The sequence below is a fragment of the Gymnogyps californianus genome, chromosome 6, assembly GCF_018139145.2.
Source record: "Gymnogyps californianus isolate 813 chromosome 6, ASM1813914v2, whole genome shotgun sequence".
NCBI lineage: Eukaryota > Metazoa > Chordata > Aves > Accipitriformes > Cathartidae > Gymnogyps > Gymnogyps californianus.
Window position 1 is genome coordinate 27,947,838 of NC_059476.1, and position 21,204 is coordinate 27,969,041.

At 42.1% G+C, this 21,204-nt stretch overlaps 1 protein-coding gene across 1 annotated transcript in view; it reads left to right on the forward strand.

Annotated features, from left to right (window-relative positions):
- ZMIZ1 (zinc finger MIZ-type containing 1) overlaps positions 1–21,204 on the forward strand; it is a 309,751-nt gene that overhangs the window by 135,190 nt on the left and 153,357 nt on the right. Inside the window, exon 3 of the mRNA XM_050898815.1 lies at positions 11,177–11,286. Coding sequence (XP_050754772.1) covers positions 11,227–11,286 — 60 coding nt within the window. The 5' untranslated portion in view covers positions 11,177–11,226. The remainder of the gene's footprint in view (positions 1–11,176; positions 11,287–21,204) is intronic.

Genomic DNA, 21,204 nt, shown 5'->3' on the forward strand with positions numbered 1-21,204 from the left:
ATGCCATTTCAGCTTTGCTCGTGCTATCACCTGAGGGTGAGAGACCTAGTGGAGGTACAGCTAACAGAGATCTGTACTCTCAGAAGAAATGCTACTGAAATCTGTTCCTGATTATCCCAGGAGGTTTGTGAACTGAGCAGGTGACAGATCTTTAACCATGGAATTCATCAAACCTTTGAAAACTGAATTGTCTGTTAAGATTTTTGGTAAAATGAAACTTATTTCATGGTAAGTGTAAAATTCTCTTTATTGGCCTGTAAAGTAGGTCTGGGACACTGGCGATTCTCAAAGACCAGTTTCTAGATATAAAGGTCCTCTCAAGGGATAAGATAGTGAGAAAACAGAATGGGACAGTGCAGATGATCACGGGTGTTTCAGTTAAAATCTTTCTTGAAGGCAGCAGACTTTGCTGTGTAAAGCTCCTGCAGTGTTTTGTGATCTAGGTGTCTAAAAGAATTTCCACCTTACTGGAATTATGGGCACGTAGAAAACAGGAAAAGCAACAACTACATTATAGATAGTCAAATAGTAGGGATGTGTGCAGCTTTGACTTTATTGGAATGAAGGCCCTGCAGTTGGGACTAGTTTTTAAATTATATTGTTTTCAAAATCAACTATAGGGTGTCAATATTTCTGGGCTTCTTCATAAAGTTTCAGTAGCAACGGATCTGTCACTTTGGTTGTGTTTCAGGTGCTTGAGTATTAGCTGTTGAGACTAACAAAAATAGCAGTCACATTTCAAGCTTCCCAATATATTGGGTTCACACAATGCATCACTGCGTATGTACGAAAAAGTTTTCCTTGAGGGATACACAGTCATTTGCTTCGCTTGTCCAATCCTGGATCATTTTACCCAGACTGTCAGCAAGGTTTCCTATAATTTAGGATTTGGTAGTGACTTGAAATATTGGATGTTTGTCCGCAGGACAGTTCAATAAAACCAAATACTTTGGTTTTTAGCATGTATTCTACAGGTCCAGAAGGACTAATATAGATGGATTGCCAATCAGCTGCCTTAAAATGAAGATGATAAAATAGACTATAGAGCTCACCAAAACTGTAGTTTTGTTGTGTCTAGATGTCCAATGTCTTTAGTTTAAATTATTTTAAAGAAATGGCACCCCCCAGCACTAAATTGTCATAATTCAAAATAAGTGGAGAGTTTGAGAGAAGCCACATTTGGGTAGCCACTGAAAGCAGTGCAGAAAATACAATTTGGCTGCCAGCGACTACTCTTGTTTCTCTGGCTACAAAAAATCACAGCCATCGAATTTCTACCTTATTTCTTCAGCTATATTTAGCCTTTACAGGTTTTGCTGGTCCTCCTGGAATTTATCTTGCTTCCATTCTGGAAAGTTGGGTAAATCTTTACTTACATTTCATCAGAACAGGCCAGGAAAATGGCAGATGTCAAAGTTGTTAGAGCCTGCGTCCCAAAGCAGCTATTCAGTTGCTCAGTTCTCTAGAGACTTTTTTGATTGAGGTAATGCTGCTTTTCTTCCTCCTCTCCTTCCCTCTCCCTGAGTGATTTTCTCCAAAGGAGTGGCTTACCAGAAATCATTGGTCTTGGGAGCAGTTTCTTAGTTCTCATAGGATGAAAGAAAAGGTGAGTAAATCTTATGTTTATAGACCATAAAGAGAAATTACCATGTACTTTGACTGTATGCCTTCTTCACAATGTAAACTTACTGGAAAAAAATGAGTCCCAGTCTATCCTCATTCCTTTATTGGGTTCAGTATAGTTTGGGGATGGGGGATTGTTACATTCTTTCCTCATTACTGGGTGGCAACAGAATCTAAGTTGTGATGATACAGTATCACAAGAAGAACTCAGCAATTTCCTTCAAATGCTACAGTTCAACTTCCAAAACATGCCTAGTTTCATCAAATAAGTAAGAGTGCATTCGGTTTCAGAATGCAAATCCCTTCTCATTTCTAATTCACAGTGGGCTTGAGATGTTTCTTGCTAGGAGTGTTTCTTTGGGCTGGCCCAAGAGGTTTTGACCTCTGTTATATAGCAGGCTGTCTTGTTCAAGAGAGATGTTGTTGGAGCATACCAAATACAAAATAGCATCTTCACTTTTTGATAGGTTATTGTTAAATTGTTAAAAATATTTGCTGCTATTGGCATCTCTCCTCTATCTTTCTTTTCTCCTGCTTCTGAGACCATCTTCGTACAGTTGATTGGGTTGTTACTGTTTCCTCTAGACCTTTAGAAAATGCTCATATTAGGTTGTCTTCTGTAGCTCATCGTTCAGGTTTTAAGCAAATAACTTGGATTAATATGTCCAAACCAGCTGGCATTCTTAGTAGCTGATAAATGTCTAGCAAGAGCAGGAAAAAGTTTACAGTTCGTATACATTCTTTGTAGCAACTCTGTAGGCTCAGCCCCCAGAACGCATGTAAGCCAGATGATGTTAGCAACACTTCATGCGTATTGCAGTATTTGGTAGGCAAACACAAAGAATTTTCAACAAATACTTTACATCTTACCACAGAACCTCTGAAAGAAATGAGCTTTCATTAGGTAAATAAGCGAGCATCACATGCCAGAATGCAAATCCTTTTCAGTTCTTATGCTCACCTGATTTCCTCTGCAATCCTTCCACTGAGCCCAAAAGGTGGGAAGAGATGCTAGATTCTATCTCAGTTTAGGAATTTGCAATTTATCAGGGAGGGTTTTTTAACAGCATTGTTGTATGAGTGATCAGGGACACTGGTTATGAAATGATTTGAGTGCAACCCTGCAAGCTTTTAGGGATGGCTCATTTGCTTGTAGCTGTCCCGATGAGGATTAGCATTTCTTACCTGCAAGCTACAGTACATTTAATAAACCACTGGATCAGTGGATTCTGCTGTGGAACTGTCAATGTTTGTTCTAGCAGATCTGTCTATATTGGAGTGTGTGAAGCCTCTGAGAGCACTACAGCAGCTCTGTCAGCCCTGGCTCCCCAGGAGCACACTTCTACGCACTTTTGCCTTTAATTTTGTGTTATTACCTCTTGCTGTTTTAAACTGCAATGTCCTTTTGCCTCCTTGCTCTCCCCAAAGATAACAAGCTGACAGAGCTGATGACACTAGGAGCTGGGTGGAATGCAGGGAAACCAACCTTGTAATATAAGCATGCAGCAGGGCAATTACCTGAAGCTGGGATCTGCAGATGCTGCTCTCGGTCTGAAGAAACCAGTCATTTCAGCCAGCGGGCTGGAGGTGAGGGCTGCCAGTGCAGGAGGCAGTTCGTGTGCTTTATGGTTAGCGCTGGCCGGTGACCAACTTGTCCAAGCTCGAAGGAGCACTCTCCTTAGCTAGAGATGTGATATTTTTATGTCCCTGTGATACCACACTCATACAGTGGGGTTTTTTTACATTTTTATGTCTATACTTAAGCATAGGTCATATCCCAGTGCTGTGTGTGCGCTGCCGGCTGGCCCTACTACCTTTGCTTTTGTAATCAGGCTGCAGATGTGCTTCATGATAGAACAACTTCTGCACACCGCCGCTCCTCCTCCCAGAGGAGTCCAGCAGGCTTGCTTATGCAAGCTGTCATGCTGTCTTTTTTTCAAAAGCATGTGTGGGTTTGCTTTTGTGTGTATCCGGCTGGCTGTTCATGCCTGCATGTAATAGGCTCTGTATATAAAAATGTTCCCAAGCACACGGCTGCGGAAACAGCTTCCTTAAACCCGACAAAACTGCCAGCCCTTGCAGCTCAAGCCACCATAAATTACAAGAACCCGCTCCCACCTCGCTGAAGCTGTGCCTGCTGGCAGCGCACGCACGCTCGCTTGCTTTCCCCCTCTCGCAGTCAAAGATGATAGAAAGTCTTCTGGGGATTACTGCACATTTGTAGAGCAACAATGGAAAGCAGCACAGCACAAATATCTATTCTTCCTCACCCAGCATAACAAACGCTGCTTTGTCTCACATCTGGCCCTTTTTAATAGCTCAAAGCCAACAGCAGTAGCTATTTAGCAGCTTATGGTAAATAAAGCTTTATTAAAACAACTTCCTTTTTCAAGTGTTTAATGATTAAAATGGCCTTTCACCTGACGTTTTTTACTTTTTTTTTTAGTACCATATCTAGCAGGGGAAATGAAATAGTTGTCATGGATAGATATTAAACTTTTTCCAGAAAATAATCTTTTAAGAGCATCTTTGAAAATTCTCGTATTGAAAAGCAGACTTAAAGACCTTTTACTACTGTGTGAGGACTTACGCCTGTGCATCTGTGCCTGTGTAAATGCATACATGCTAAGCTTCATTGTACCTTTGTATTTTGAGATCTGCCTACAGGTCTGTGTGTTGCGGGTTTTTTGCTATGCTGCAGGAGGGTACTAGCCTACTACTGAAAAGGAGAATTCATGCGATTATATGCGATTAATAGTATTAATCTGTGTGTACATACAGAGGTATGTTCTGATAGTTCAAGAAACAACTTTTTAAAAGATGTTTAATGTTGAGGAAAACGTCGAGTGGAATTAGATGGCTTTTGTCTCTGACTGCCACATTTTACCACCAGGACCGGGTGCTAAGGGAACTGATGTTTCTTAAATTTATCATTGGAGCTGACAGGCTCCCGAGAGCTGCTGGGCTGTTCCTGACCCGTCTCCTCAAGGATCCGTGCTTTCAGGCGACGGAACGCGGCTTTTCAGCGGCAGGCGAGGGCCCGGCGGCGGCCTCCGCCCCGGGCACGGCGGGCCCCGCGCTCCCTCAGGGCGGCGGCGGGCGGGCCCAGCGCCCCGCGGCGGGCGGGCGGGCGGCGGCGCGGCCCTGCGGCGCCCTCTGTCGGCGCGGTGGGGAGCGAGCTCCGCGGCCCCGGCTTCCCCTCACGGCCCGGCCCGGCCCGCAGTGCCCGCCACCTGCCTGAGCCCTCGCTTGGTGCTTCCCGCCCAGCTGGCGGCAACGCTGCTGCGGGCCCCGCCCGCCGCCTCGGCGCCGCGGGCCTGTGGCCTCGGCCTCCCTGCCCCGCACTCTCCTGGAGTCGTGAGCCAGTGCAGTCCTCTCCTGTCCTCGCTCTAGCTCGGCTTGTTGCTTGATCAAAGTCACTTATTAGATAAAAATTGTCTGCCCTCTCGTACAACCCTCAGCACACTGGAGACAAGCAGGAAATTATTAGTCTTAGCTGATTGAATAAACAGTATTAACCAACTTCTGTTCTATGGTGGAATGGGCCTGGGAAGGAAAGAGAGATGTTTGAAAACTGCGATGTTGAATTCCTGCTCAGGGAACAGTTTTCTTCTTTTCTTCCTCTCACCTACTCAATAATGTTAAAAAAGGAATTTCTTGACTGATACGGGTTTTTCCTGTGTCTTTTTTTCATGTCCTTCTCCTGTTGAGTGATTCAAAGTGGCTCCAAATTAGATCTTGTTAATTATAGCAGCCACACGTCCCCAAAGGGTGGCTGGCAGTGTGCTCGTCCCCTGTGGAAACGGAAACCCAGTGTAACTTGGTGCTGCTGGCCCTCTGACACCTCTCACAGCAGCCATTTCCCTGCCTTGCCTGTCTCCTTGGAAGGTCTGCCTTTCTTTCTCTGCTCTCAAAATGGCTTTCTGGTGGAAAGCTTATTTGCTAAAAACTTGATTTCTGAAGAAATGGCACTCTCTTGCTCAGGCGAGGGGTGGGTGGCAGTGCTTAGGCTTGGTCAGGCTGTGGGGCCTGCACTACCCTCGGCCAGGCAGCAGGTGACATGTTTCCAGTGAGCTCTGCTCTACTTCTGTTTCTGCCCAGCAGTGAGGGAAGAAAGCATGTGGGAGGGGAGGAACAGCAAAAAGCACCGCGTGAGGAGCCTCTCTAATGTCAGGGAGAAGGTCCGGCCTGTTTCAGTTGGTGATTCAGGTCTCCCTTGGCTACAGGTGAGCAGGTTTCCGCAGTCCATTGGTCCTGGGGTGGCAGAGCTCTTGCTGTGGATGGCAGCCCTGGCCGTGAGTAGAGCTCATCCCAGAGCAGAACTGAAAGCACAGTTACTTTCAAACTGCAGTACAATTTTAGATATGTCAGTGTTTTGAAGCAGTGCTGAAATATTTTATTTATTTATTTATTTATTTATTTAAGAGGCTGTTTAGGCTGCCTTAGGAACTGGTAGGGACCATGTTTTACTAAATTGCTCTTCTTAAATGTGTTACTGGAAGTCCAGTATCTGATACAATAATTGCAGACTCCTAACTTGAACTTTCAACCAACACAGAGTGGAGCAGAAGCTTGTGAAATTCTATTTCTTATAGCTACTACATAATTTCATTCTTTTTTCAATATTGAAGAGGGTCTTGTAGTAATAGTTTAAGAAAAAAGATTCAGTATGTTTAGGGTTAAAAAAAAGTCTAACAGGTCGATACATCTGTTCCTTTAAAAAAACACATTCTCCATTTTTGAGACATCATAAATATGTAAATGAGAGCTCTTTAATTACTGCCTAGGGCTATAAACTCACATGCTAGAGGGGAGGAAGAAGAAAGGCAAAGAATAATTCACATAATTTTTTTTTTTCTTTTTTTTTTTTTCTTAAGAGGGAGAGATTGGGTCTTTACCTCAGAAAAGGCAGCAGAAGAATGGGGCTTTTTATTGCCAAATTACCAGAAGGTGCTAGGAACACTTCTTTTTTCTTTGTTTATCCTTTTGGATGGAGTTAGCATATAAAGCAGTAGCATACAACCTTTCTGGCTAATGTGTGCACCAAACAGAGGAGATTTGTTACGAAGCACTAAGTAAAATTCCCTTCTCTTTCCCATTCTGCCAGTACCCTTAATCCCGATCAGCAACATCCCCTGCTGTCTCTTGAGCTGCTTGCAGCGCCTGAATCTTAGCACGGTTTCTAATGCGGGTACACCAGAGGCTAGCGAGGGACCCTGCAAAGTCATTTTCGCTTGTGACCTGATAAGCACTCTGCACTTAACCAAATAGAAATCTGCTCTTATTTGGCCCTGCCAACCTTTCTGTAGCTTAAGCACTATTATTTTCGAGTAAGGTGATCTCGCTACTACTTTTAAAACAGCATGAGATCAACAGAAAGGGCGTTTTTTAAAATTTCAGGGTGTGGATGTGCACGTGGGGAGCGAGACCAGTGTACAGCAGTACCTCTATAGTAGGTATAGTTACTGGAAATTTAATTCTGCTGGTATTTTTCCAGGCAAAATGGTCTGGTGTCAAAATTCTTATTCTGCATTGGTAAAACTTCAGATCCATATGATAATTTTAATTTTCCACGTTTAATCTTTTAATTCTTGCTGAGGCCTATGAAAGAATAATTTCCAGATAATAATGGTTTCCCACTAATGAGTTCCATGTTTTTTATAGCAGAATTGACTTAGAGCCAGTATGCTGACTGCAAAAATTATTCTATTTGATGCTCTTCTGATGTATCTGAGAGGAAGGTAAAAATGAGTCTTGGGGGGGGTGAGGCAGGATATTTCAAGTACAAAGTGTTAATGTCCTTGTATGTGGTGAGGCTTCATATGTACAATTTTGGCTGTTCGGTTCGTGCAACAAATGTTTACTGTCCCAGGGGAGTTAGTGGATGGAGAGGCTTCTCTTGACCAGAAGAGAATATGTGAGCTTGGGCTGGTGAAAGTAGCAAACCGGCGGCGGTAAAGGGCTGGTGGGTGTCTGTCCATGCAGTGAGGGGGAAGAGGTGGAGGGAGCCTGGCAGGGCAAAGACTGTTTTAGCTAGAGAGCACTAGTGATGTGAGAACAAGTGGAGTTGAGGGTGGAAGTGAAAAAACTTCTAGCTACTAGGGGAAGGGTGAGAGTCAGAGAGCGCTTTTCAATGGGAGCCATTGGGTGTTAAAAGCAGAACTATTTTTGAGACTGAATTTGATCAGTTTATGACAGAAATTGTACGGCATGTCTGTGTAGGAGAGCAGGGGTCTGTGCTCCCAGTCCTGCCTCCAAGAGCCTCATTGGGCTCTTGCTCAGTCATGCAAGTTAGTTCTGTGCGCTCTGCCCTCTGCTTTTCCAAACGGGCTTTGAGAAGCTATGCCGTATGGGAGAAATGACCATTTGGACGAGTACAATAGTCAGCTGTGCTTCAGGTAGCTGATAGCAACCTTCGATTTTGTTTATGGTTAACTGGAAAGCAGAGAATTGGGGTGGTATTATATGTACGGTTCATAAATCCGTTCGTTTGATAGCATGAGTGACAGGATGTGAATGCAAGTTGTTGTCGTCATCTGTGTAAAATCTCTCTGCAGTCTCCCAGCCCTGAAGTATATTGCCAGTAACACCAGAGGCAGCTCCTGATGCCACTAGCCATGAGTCTGAGTGCTGGTGTCTCTGGCTTTACTTGAGAATTGTGTTTCCTGGCAGTATAGAGTATGTTTATGTATCTGTTGCTTGGGATAGATACTCTCTTCAACTTGGCTCTCAGTTTCTCTATGTGGCTGTATGGCACTGAAGAGGTTAAATAGGTAATGCTAAAATAGACAAAATTGTGTTACAAAGTCAACCAGAAATATGGTATTTTGCTTACTGGTTCATTAAGCAAAAATGTCCTGACTTCTTTAAAAAAAACAAACAAAAAAAAGAGTTTGCATTTCTTCAAATATTTCAACAAAAAGCTATGTGCATGTATACATTTGTTTTCAGCATGCCCTTCTCCATCTGTCCTGATGTTCAATTAAAATGCAGATAATGTGTCCCAGCTTGTAAGATGGATCACTGCTGAAGTGGTGTCAAGTCTGGGCTAGCTTATCTCTTGATAAATACCTCTGCTGTCCACTGCGAGATTAAACTTCATGACTACTGAGGTCTGTTTGGGGGTCTTACAGGCAGATAAGACTGTGTTATTCGTTTTTAATAAAATATATCAATTTACATTTGCTAAAGGACCTTTGGATGGCATTTGCTATTGAGAAGGTGGCAGTGGCATAATCAAACGATAATACTTGTATGTAAAACTGGCTTTTCCATTTCATGAGTATTATAATTTATTGACAGGAGTGCTTTATTGAACCCTCTTGTGTCTAGAGTGTGGAGATGAGGAGCTTGAGCTGCTGTTGTAAGACCTCATTTAGCTGTCTAGCAAAAAAGATTTCTTTCCCTGAGTCTAATCCAGCAGGAGCCATGGAAGAACATTATCAGCTAGGTACAGAAATCTCAGGCGGCTTGGGGGGTGTGGGACACACGCGGATGCTGTGGTCTGGAGTCTGTCTTGCCGTGACAGCTGTGCAGTCAGCGTTCCCACCACAGGGAACACTCTTCCTTCTGGGAGTTGAGTATGGACAGGCTGGACTTGGAGAGGTGCTTTAACTGAAGAGATGTTGAGTCACGTGTAGTAGGAGTGGTGAGCAGCCGGCTTCTCTAACCAAACAACTATCTGAAAAATTTGCTCTCTTATATGTATGTACGGAGTGGAAAAGAGAGTTGTTATGGACAGCTCTCTGAATAACAAACTGCTCAGTGCCACTGAAGAGGTTCATGAGGGAGAGGTTTCTGTGTGAGTCCGGGACCTTGCTTGTGCTAGTATGAAGTTTTATATAAATACAGTATTTTGGCATACATTTCTGAATCTGTGCCCGCTCCCTGTTCGTGAACGTGAGGATGCAACTTCTCAGACTGTACCGCTCTGTCACAGTAAAAGGATACGGGAATTTGTAGGCAAAGACTGTTTTCATGTTCCAAGGTGCAACATCTATGGTTTCATTTCCATTTTAGATGCCATGAAAGTGATTGAAACAGCAGAGTTTCACACATGTATGTGTGAACATCTCTCTGCCCCTGAGAAGTGAATTCTAGAAAAAAGCACTTAAAACTGCTCGGCTTATTAAGTACAGGCTGGAGTCTCATGCAGTTGTACTTAAAACATAAATAAGTAGGAGTCACAGTGCAAACCCTTTGGTAATATGAATTATGAACTGAAACTGTTGATCAGTTGTTGGTTTCTGTCGTCATGATCTGCTGTTCTGCCACTATAGTAAAACTATAAGGCAAGGCCAGAGGGGGGCAATGGGTGGAAGGGGCCCAGTGAAATGCAAACCATGCCCACACCAGGAGGCTTACTTACGCTTACTTGTGCTTTTAGTGTCTTGCTCTTGGTGCAAGTTTGGGTGGCATTTTGGCCATTCCTGCCTTTCAGATCGGTAGAGCTGTTTTGTGCTATAGCTGACCCCTTACCCCAGTCTGAATACAGGGATAAGGGAGAGGTAAATGGTGAGTTCAGCATGATGCGTGCATGCTGATTTACACCTACTGTTTCCCCCTCTTGCAGGCGTTGTTCTTGATTCCAGACACATACCGTTATCCTGACAAAGAGCTACTTACGCGTGATCATGGAGTATGATGTAAAGCATGGCTCTGAAAAAGAGTTAATGAATACACGGAGCAGGGCTCATCTTGATGGCACCAGTGTGTACTAAGCTGTATCCACAAACATAACTCAGCATGATGAGCATCAGTGGTGGGCTTAGGGGACTGCGGGTTTGCTCTTTAGATCATCATAACTTGTTGCCAGTTTTCATTTGATAATTTTATACAGCTGTAGCAACATGAATTAAATCTCCTAACACCACTCTGAGCCTTCATTTCTATTTTCTAGATTTTTTTAAAGTCACAGGGAAGTTCTAATGTGCCTTAAGTTACACAGTTTGTTAGAGATGGGCCTAAAGAGTGCAGGACATGGTTTTCCAGAAGTAACAAGTAGTTTGTTCAGCTATGGATACCTTAAAAAACCCAATTTTTCTAGAAGGCAGGAACTGCTCAGCCCTTTGGTCTGAACATCAGGCCTCTTCCATGTACGTAGGTTGTGCATCTAGAACTATTAGTCATTCTGAAAGTCTTGGTTGAGTTGTGAATCCCAGTCCTTCACTCACTGTCATCTCGGCCATTTCAAGGGCTCGTTAAATAGATCTGCTAGTTGGAGGAGAGTGCAAAGTATACCTGTTGCTTTTATTTTCAATACAGAAATCCAGCGTCTTCATAACACTCATTTTGTATTACTTTTGGCCATAATACTTTTCCATATTTGATTCATTTAATATTTATGGGAGGTATTTTCTCTTAGAGAAAGATTAGGAAGAATCCCCATGCCCTTGACCTTGCAAAACCCAGACCGTCCATGTTATTGGGATTATTATTATTTTACATCGCAGTGTGCTCAGGGGTTTCTTGCAAGCAGCTCTGCTTGATTGTTTAGGTGGTAGAAGTGCATGGACTGTGCTCAGTGATCTTTACTGTCCTTTTTGTCTTGCAGATTGAAGGATTTTAATGGCTTTCAGGTAGAAGAAAGTGGAGACAATCAAAATGAATTCTATGGACAGGCACATACAGCAGACCAATGACCGGCTGCAGTGCATAAAACAGGTAAGCTGAAGGTGGAGATGATTGCTGCTAGACAAGCGTTGTGTGTAGTGTGGCAGGGTGTGTTGTGCATTATGGTTACCTGTTGCTTAATGAATATCCTTGCATTTTAGGGGGGAGGAGAGTGGGAGGAATGAGACATTGTAATCTCATCGAAGAGAAGAATATCTGCTGCAAGAGCTGGTGTATAAACCTCAAAAGCCAAACTTCCCTTTCACCTTTCTAAGAAATCTTCAGCCTGGAGACTCAACAAATCTGTCTCAGCTGAAAGCAGAGTGGTGCTAGTCCTGCCAGCTCGGCCCTGAAGGTGTCACAGCAGGCAGCCATCGTACTTGTGCTCTGAGCACTGTAATCCAAAATTTTGATGGGCCAGTTTTGATTCTAATCCAATATCTGACCTGAGACCTGCACTGCCTAGAGACTTGAACTTGGATGGTTGGCATACCTCCAAGTGCTTGGGTTAATCGGTTTGCATGGCAATGTAAAAACTTCCATTTGCAAGGTAAAATATTCAGAAGCATCTGTTTGTGAAGATGAAGGGCCCTTATAATTCACTGAAAGGCAGTGGGATCTAAGTCTCATTTACAGATTTCCCCACTGTAACTGTGCTTGCAAATGCTTTTATAACCAAGTGAAACTACAGAGGCAAGGATGGAATGAACACATGCCATCTTTCCCTGCTTTACCCTTCTCAGTGAGCTTTGCTCTCTGGTGTTGCAGGCAGCGTGTATCCTCCCCTCCATATGTTCTTCTCTGCATGCAAGAATCCTTACAGGAAATTCATAGCAATGGTCCTTTGTGTAGAGGAGGTGAGCAAGAGAATGGTTTCTCATGTTGGTGTTTCCTGTTTTTATCTCTAAACCAATGCATGCATGCAGCGAACAGCTGCATAAATGCAAGCTGCAGACAGGTATTTTGAAGATTGGTTATCCCAGCTGGATCCATGAGATGAGCTCCAAAGTTCATCTCTTCAGAACTGGTTGAAATTTTCTGAATTACATTGGAAAAGCAGAAAGACATTATTCCGTGAAGTAATGTTCCCAAATCGTTTTTTCCGTGTTGTCTGAGCAGTTTTCTCTGTCAGTTCAGGCCACAGAATGTTTAGAGGCCAGAGTCCTGCTGTTTCAGTTTTATATTTGTGTTAACTAAGTTAAAAACCTACCTGCCTACTTTTGCTGTGGGACATGTGCATATTGCTTCTTGAGGGAGCACAGCATCTCTCTGTTCATAGATTTCTTGGTGTTGTAGACACAAGCACCCTAAATCAAAGGAACTGATAAAAAATAAGCATGGGGGTGGTACTGGATCAGTCTAGATTTTTAAACTTACTTTATCTACTACTTCCTCAAGAGGGGCAGTGGAGGGGAAGGTGCTGATCTCCTCTCTGGTGACCAGCAATAGGACATGAGGAAATGGAATGAAGCTGCATCAGGGGAAGTTCAGACTGGACATGAGGAAAAGGTTCTTCACTGAGAGGGTGGTCAGTCACTGGAACAGGCTCCCCAGGGAAGTGGTCACAGCACCAAGTCTGTCAGAGTTCAAGGAGCATCTGGATGACACTTAGTCATTTGATTTAGTTTTAGGTAGTCCCGCGAGGAGCATGGAGTTAGACTCAATGATCCTTATGGGTCCCTTCCAACTTGAGATATTCTACAATTCTATGATTATCTGTTTCCGTTCTCTTAGTTTCAGCAGTCTCCATCATTATGTTTTGTCATGTTTGCCTATGTATTAGTAGAAGTTTATATTTTCTACAATGTGTTGTAATGGAAAGAACAGAAAATGTGTGTTTATTTGCAAGTCTGGCCATGCAGATGTTTTGGGGGATATAAAAAAAGAATAGAGTTTATACCTAAACCAGCTGATTTTTCTCTCCATGTTTCCTTTATAAGAGAGATTTCAGAATAAATCAAACAAAGCTAGTTTGTAGGCCAAGGAGCAGAAATAGGAATCTGTCCCTGCAGAATTGCTGGTCATAATCCAGCCTCGGTCTGTGGTGGCCCCCTCTCTCTTTCATCACTCTGTGGTGAAAGTTAATGCATCTCATGGCCCTTTAGAGGCCTGAGGGAAATACGAATTTTGGGATTTCATCCCAGTTTCTTATGAACAAGTATCTGGTTCAGAAAAAACATGCCCTTGACTGACAGAAATTGGTGTCCTTTTTGGCCATCCTAGCCCATAGGATGAAGAATGAACTGACTTGCAGAACAATTTAACCTTCCAGCTGTAAGAACAGACCTTTAGATCAAGTGGAGACAAATGGAGGATGCTGTTCAGTTCCTTTTTCTAGAGCTGTTGATTTCTGTACGTGGAGAATTTGTATTATTTTAATTAGATAAAAGAATATCAAATTACACTTCTTATAGTATTAAAGAGATATTTTTGCCTATGTAATGGGTACTCTGTCAGTGAAAACCACTAACTTCATTTATACGTAGTGCTGGTTTACATATGCAGCTAGGATATTTCTTCAGCGGTGAAGGCTGAGGGGAAGGGAGGAAGGTCAGACTTCCCAGCATTCGTGGGGCATTCTCCGTTTTGTTTGATCCTGCCTGGAAGAAAGCTCGGGGTTTTCTGGTGGGCAGGGGCATGCTTGCATAGCTGCTCTGTTCTGTCAGACAGCAAAGGACGCCTGATGAGGAGGTATCCTGCTTGGGCATGCTCGTGAATTCATGGTGCCTGCATTCTGTATAGGCCTGAATGAGAGCATAGGGATGCTTTTGTTTTCAACTCCCGAAAAAGTGTAGTTAACCAAGACAGTGGCTGAACACCAAAAATGTATTGCAGAAAGCTTTTTTGTGAAAGTGGCAATACTTGTAGTTTTGTTAGAGAGCAATGGCTGATTTTATGGTTGATTTTTTTTTTGTTGAAGAAACTAGCATAGAGACTGCTCTTTGTTTTTTCATAGTTGCAAAATCTTGTGCTGTTACCTTTGCCGTAATGGAGAAAGAGAGAGAAACCGACTCTGACTAGCTTTTTGGAGGAGACTCACCTCTCTGTCACAGTGTCATAAATTTCCAGCTTGGAGACATTTACCTTGTTCTTTGAGACAGGTCATTAGTTGGCAAAATTAACGTGGTACCACAAAGAGTAATTGCCAGTTCAGCCATAGAGAACTGGACCGTACACTGTTATGTACATGCTGGTTTTGGGAGCAAAGCAGTACCTTGCATGGCCATATCAATGTATCTTCACCAATTTTGGGGATTAACTGCAGGGTCAGACAAAAATTTGCCTGCCTTTTCTTCCCCGGTCTCCAGTCTTTTATTCTTTCTTCCCAGCCTGTGAACAAACAGTACTGCTGTTCTTCTGAAGAGACGTGTGCTTTTGAGGTGGTTAACACAGCAGTGGTGTGGAGGGTGCACTGCAACAGGGGGAGGAAAACCATCCTTCCTTGGTGCCCGGCATCTGCATGTTTTTTAACCTTGCTGGCAGCTAGTGGCTCATGCAGCCAGACCAGGCTGCTGTCTGCCGACAGCAGACCAAGAGCTGTCTGCTACTCTCCTTGCCCCTCACCCAGCCCTTGAGAAAAGCTATAAATGGTAATCCATGTGCCTCTTTAACTAGATCAGGTTTCAACACAGGGTCAGGACAGACTTCTTTCTTCCCAGCTCTGTGACTTGAGGGACACCCACAATATCCTTGCTGACTTCTGTTCCAGGATCAAGGTTGTGTTTTACCTTCATCTTTTTTAGTTCTTTAAAGCTACAAACCCAAAACTTGTATATGATCAGCTAGTTAGGAAAGGAAGTGTGTGTGTGTGTGTGTGCGCGCGCGTGCGCGCGTTAAGAAGTGTTTCAGAATAGATGAAAGGGCAAACTGAAGAGGTGGCTGTGTATTTACGCTTAAAAAAACCCCAGACTTCTGTGGAAGGCTGGAACAGCTTGTGTGGTCTCTTTGTAGCTGATTCCCTCAGTATTTGTAAGTGTATGTGCTTTAAAATCAAACACAGTTTTTTGGATGTACAGTGGAAAAAGCCAAAGTAACAGGCTTCCCTTAACAGTTGCAATTAGTTTGTCATGACACAGGAGACTTCAGGCTATGTTGAAGGAGGCTGGATCTTCAGGGTGCAGACTTTTTTTCTTTAATTCTTTGTCCATACAAACGACAACACAAAATGATTTTGTGCTCAGTGAAGGTCTGATAGCCCCTGAGAACTATTTGAGGCTGAGAACTATTCGAGCCCTATTCGAGGCTGCAGTAGTAATCTGTTGATCTGACACGTACTCATGGCTTGGGTGGCTCTGATGCACCATCCACCATGGAGCTCCAGTGCAGTAGGAGCTGGCTTGGGCAGGCACAGAGCTGAATTTGAGGGCTTCCCTGGTGCCCGGCACCCAGGCACAGCCTTCTGAAGGAGCCAGCTTGACTCCCACTGCATAGGAAGTCCCGACAGAGAATTGACTGGTTTTCTTAAACAGTTCTTCATAATAGACCAGAGGTATGGCTTTAATCAAACACTGTCCATTATTTTCCTTATGTGATACAAGCAAATACCAGGCAAAATCAGTGGGTTGCATGACATCTCCTCTCTACTCTCACCCTGATGGGTCCACTTTAAAAACTATTTTAAATCTAGGGACTTCTACCTTTTGTTGTCTCTGTTTGCTGTCAGTCAATTTGTAAGGTTTCTATACATCTCTTCTGAAATTCTTTGAAAGAAGAAGATGGAGAAAATCTTTCTATATTTAAGTTACAAAGAAGACACCCTTTTCAGAATAGGTGCGTGATATTCTTCCTGCTGTGCTGAGGACGGTTGTCAGGGTACATACTAAAGCTGTGCTGAAATTTTAGTAACAGGTTAAAGGGAAGTATGAAAAGGCTCTCTGGTGTCAAAAGTATTTGGCTGTGGTGGGAACAGAGAAGTTTGTTTCTGCTGCTTGTGTCATGGTACATCAGGACACATTGAGCAATATCATCAAATGATGCTGGATCACTCGGGGAACCCCACTTAATTGGAGGCACACATCACATAGCTGATTTCTAGAAACAGATTAGCATTTCTCCCCTCTTTCCTTCAAAAAAGCTTGCTGAATTGCTGCAGTTGCGATGCTTTATAATGCCTACCCAGCCATTCAGAGCGATATGTTAAAAGTTGTACTTGCTGTGTGTTTTTGTTGATATTTTCTTGCTCGAATTGGAAACAAGCAGGCCCATTTCTTTCATCATTCAGCAACTGGGGTTTTGATTGCTTGCAATTCAGAGGAAAATAGAATTCTTTGTATATTTACATAACTGTTAACATTTAAGCCCTGAAATGTTTGAACTAATTCTTCTGCTCTTCAGTGTTATTGTTGCAGACTCATGTAAATGCTCAGCAGTCCTAAACATGTCATTTTTAATATATTTTGGACTGGTTAATATGGACTAGTATGAAATTACAGCTGAAAAGGTTTTAATAAAGCTTCATGAAAATTTCATTCTTGAAGAACTTTGAAAATGAGAAGTATTCTTATGAAGGGCGCATTTATTTAGAATACATATTTTTTTGGTTGTAGCCCAGATAAGTGTTACAGGTTTTTTTAGCAGCTAAATATGAAATAACATATAGCAGTAAGGCTACTGGGGAGAAAGACCTTTCTTTTCCATAAAAAGACATTCAATGGTCCTCAAGTGTTACAGCTTATTGGTTGAATGGTTCATCAAGGCCATCTTAGTAGCTATATTTTTTTTCCCCCCTTTTTTTTTTCTCTGAGATCCATAGCTGCAAATTCTTTGTATGCTTTCGTGCTCAGTCTGTTGGAATATTGCTCTGCTAGAGTGAAATTTGTTTAGGAAAAACTGACAGCAGACCAGCTTTCCTGGCTCCTCTAGTACATTTAGAGACTTGTCAATCAACATTCCTGCCCTGTTAGATCCTGCATCCTGGTAGGGACTGCTCTGGCTCAGGCAGTGAAGCCACAAGAGAAAGAGCAAAGAAGCAAAGTGCTAGAAGCACTTCTGGAGGGGAGGGGGAAGAAAACACCTTCTCAATGTTTGCAGTATTTGGCTGGGTTGTTTATCTGACGAGATTCCAGTGGGCGGCATATAACCCATCATCTTTTGAGGTGGGCTGGTAAAGTTGGTGTGGGTGCGCTTCCCTCTTTCCCAGTTCTGCTGCTTGTTTCACTGCAGCACCTGTCCTCAAGGACTGGGACATTAGTATTGTTAACTTTTTTTGAAAAGGAAAATATACATGTTTTAAACTTAGAATTAAAACTTCTAGTACCCGTAGTACTTAGAACAATTTTATTCTTTTCTGTGCAACTAACTAATCCAGCCTATTGCTTAAAATTGCCTATTGGTAAATAAGGATGAAAATTTGAAAATTCTAGAAATCTGTAAGTTGGATCCATGGTGTCACCTCGGTGTCAGATGAGCATAGGAAGTCTGTTTTGTCAGCAGCTGGGTCGAACTCTGCAGTGAACATGTGACGTAGCTGGCAACATGTCTCTAGCTTCTGTCATGCCATCTCTGGCTCTTCCTTCATACGTATGCACTGGCTACTTGAGTTCCTTCCGTTATGTGCATTAGTGCAACAGCAAATCCATAGCAGGTATGACTTATACAGCATTTGCACATAAGGACCATGGTACCTGTTTGTAAAAGCAGAAGGTGTTTTTTAAAAAGTTGTTTGAAGTGGTGGTAGTACTGTTAATATCAAGAGCCTTCAGCTGTGCAGACCTCTACCATCATCTACTGAAGGAAAAGTCTCGCTGGTGGTGTTCGCTGCTTATTGCTTCTGTGCACTACACAAGAGGAGCCATTACTGTTGTACATACGCAGGTCACAAAGCACATGCTGCAAGCAGTTATGTAAGCACATGCAAATAAAAAAGATGGATGGGGAAGCATTTTTCCTTTTGACTTTGACATATCTCAGTAATGTCTAGCTGGCTGGTAGGACCCATGGGAATAGGTCACGTGAATTTTATATCTTCCACAGTGGTATCAGTTCACATAGTGGTCATTTTAAATAGTCACCTTGAGATTTTATCTCTGCATAGATTAAGAGATTAAAATAATAAAGATTAAGTCAGTTGATTAAAAGTGCTATAAAAAGCACAATCAGTGAGTAAATTACTCAAATTAGTCAAAAAAATTAATTGGAAAACAAAATATGTCCGACAAATGTGCTGCTGTTTGACCAGGTATACTGAAGATTATTGGTTATTTTTCAAAATCACTGTGTGTGTTCTCCTGAAATTTAGAAAATGAATATATGTATTTATTTTAAATGCATTTTTTAAAGTTGGTTCAGTACATAAGTCAGAGGAATTTGACTCAGTGCTTTTTTTTCCCCTCGTCATCAACTCACTGTATACTCTTGGGTAGCGTTATTTCTTTTTAAAGGATGCAGTATTGACAATAATCTTCCAGTAAAGGAATGTTGTAATACTTCATTAATGTCTTTAAAACACCTTGATATGGTAAGAACTGCGTGCAAAAAAACACCGATCCAAACTTTTCAAAATGCTGTGATATGCACCTCAAATTATTAAATGGTTCATAACACAGAATTATTTATGTAGATGCCCCACTTTGCCTGTATCCTTCACTTAATCTTCTACTAAAAGACATCGTGAAGCTAGATTTTTTTTTTGTAGAGAAAGCAGGTAAACAAGTCTGGAACAAATAAGCCTATTTTCATCAATAAAAACTATTAACAGTTTAAGTAAATATTTAGATCATTATTCTCATAGTGCAATAGTATTCTCAGGGAAAAAGCATGGCCAGTGCTTTGAGAGAATTAACTCTTTGATATGTTGAGATATTTAGGACTGAAACTGCTGGCTGAAAATCACGAGGGCATTAGAGAAGAAAGCTCCTGTGTCGTTATGTTGTCTATTGGAATGATAAAGCTAAAGAAGCCTCAGCATCGTTGCTGTAGTCGCATACAGAGACATCTTATGCTAGCATGTTATCATAGGGAGATACTAATGGAAAATGGCTTGTTTCAGTTGCCAAGAAGAGTGAGTGAACTGGTTAGGCAAACCGATTTCATAATTTAGTTGAGCTGTAATTGCAAATTTAAAGATAGATTGGAGCCTTGCATCGCTGAGCATGGCCTTAGAGAAAGAACAAATGGTTGTACCTTTGTTTCTTGACCTTTTCCCATAAAATCACTCTTTGTGAGTGATTAAGGAAATATAATTCAGAGCCCTCTGATTATTTTGAGTCTTTTGTAAACCATACTGTTCTCAGTGCTCTCAGCTGGCATAATAGCAGTCCAGGTGCTGGTGGTTAAGAAGGGTACAAAGATTGGACTGGGCACTGTTGTTCCATCCATTGATAGATTAACAAAAAGACATATTGCCACTAGTCTGCCCCCTTTCCATCTTCAGTCAGATCTGGATCACAGCCTTTATACCCCCAAGTCTCAGTTTCCTCTTGGGCAGGGGAGAGTGGGGTGGAACAGCAGTAGATGGGTTTATGACAAAAGCAGTTTAGTTTGCTGCATGTTCCCTTCTATAACACAAAGTTATGTCAAAGTATATCGTAAATATACTGCAGTTATGTAGATATGAAAGGTACAGAGCAGGAAGATGGTGATCTAATTCTATCAGCAGAGCTAGGGTCTTGTTTTAGCTCTTCTAGCCTCTGTGTATAGTGCTGGAGGATCAGGATGTTGAATCCGTCTCTTAACACTTTTGTAAAACTTATGAACAAGCCAAGGTTGCAGTATCTTTCCTTTCCTCCAGCACATGCACATAGATGCACAATCTTCCTCACAGAGCTCATGGTATAGGAGATCCAGGCAGCAGAACAAGGCTATTCAATTACCAGGCATTCATGTTTTCTGAAACCAATACTGATTTACACACAGATTTTATACTAAAAGTGTATGAGAGAAGCATCTGTGGAAGTCTGCATTAGTACAGGTTTTGTTCCCTTACAGCTCACAACTGGACAACTTGCTTTTTTGCAGTTCAGTGATGCTCATGTTTTTTATTTGTTCTTTTTCTCATTTGTTTAGCATGTGGTCTTCTGCCTTTAGTGTTGACTCCCCTGCTCGTCTTACCCAGTATTTTCATGTAGTTAAAGCATCTGATAAAGAGGTGCTGGTCTTTGCTCAGTATTTACTGTTTTCCTTTGAAAAAAGAAGCTGCAGTGGACAAATGGGGCAAAGGTGACTCCTTTTCATTCTGTTTTTTATAAGTAGGCATGGCTAACATGGTTTTAATCTCTCTCTCAGTGTATCTAGTGCTTCTCAAAATGTGAGCTTAATAAAATATTTATAAAGCCTCCGATGGAATGAGCCATGTAAGTGCAAGATAATTCTGTTAATTAGGGATCTCTCAATCTCACAAACATTAAATTGGGAGGGGGGGATTATCTGAATACAAAATGCACAGCTTGAGCCTTTTAATTTTTTGATAAATAAAACAATCTTTGATATTGAAGGGGACTGTAGAGAATTGAACTATATATAACCATATCCAGATAAACAAAAATCACACTCCCAAAAGACAGAAAATAGCTCAATACTCCCCTCTATCCTCTTGAAAAAGTAAAAGACCATTTGTTTTGAATCTTCATTGCAGATGAGTTTTTAATATACTGAGTATAGCTGCTTGTGGATTAGGCCTTTGTATAATCACACTTGACTGTAAAAAAAATAATAATAGAGAAACTACCTGTTTCGGGTTATGGCATTTTCTATATTTAAAGTGTATCCTCGGTTATTGTCCTGTATTTCTGTAACACCCCCTGAGCTCTGTTGCAGCCAGTGGAGGGTATGCCAGGGAGAGAGAGAATTCTTGGTGGATGGAGATCTGAAGTAGAGGCCTGTGCATAGGATGGGGAGAAGGGCTCGTGGTTGGGCTCACTCACAGAGCTGGCTCAGGTTTTAAAGTAATAAAGGCTCTATTAATGTATTACAGCAAATGACCCTTGCTGATTTGCAGGTCCTCTACTGCTTGCTTATGGTGGTGAGCGAGCT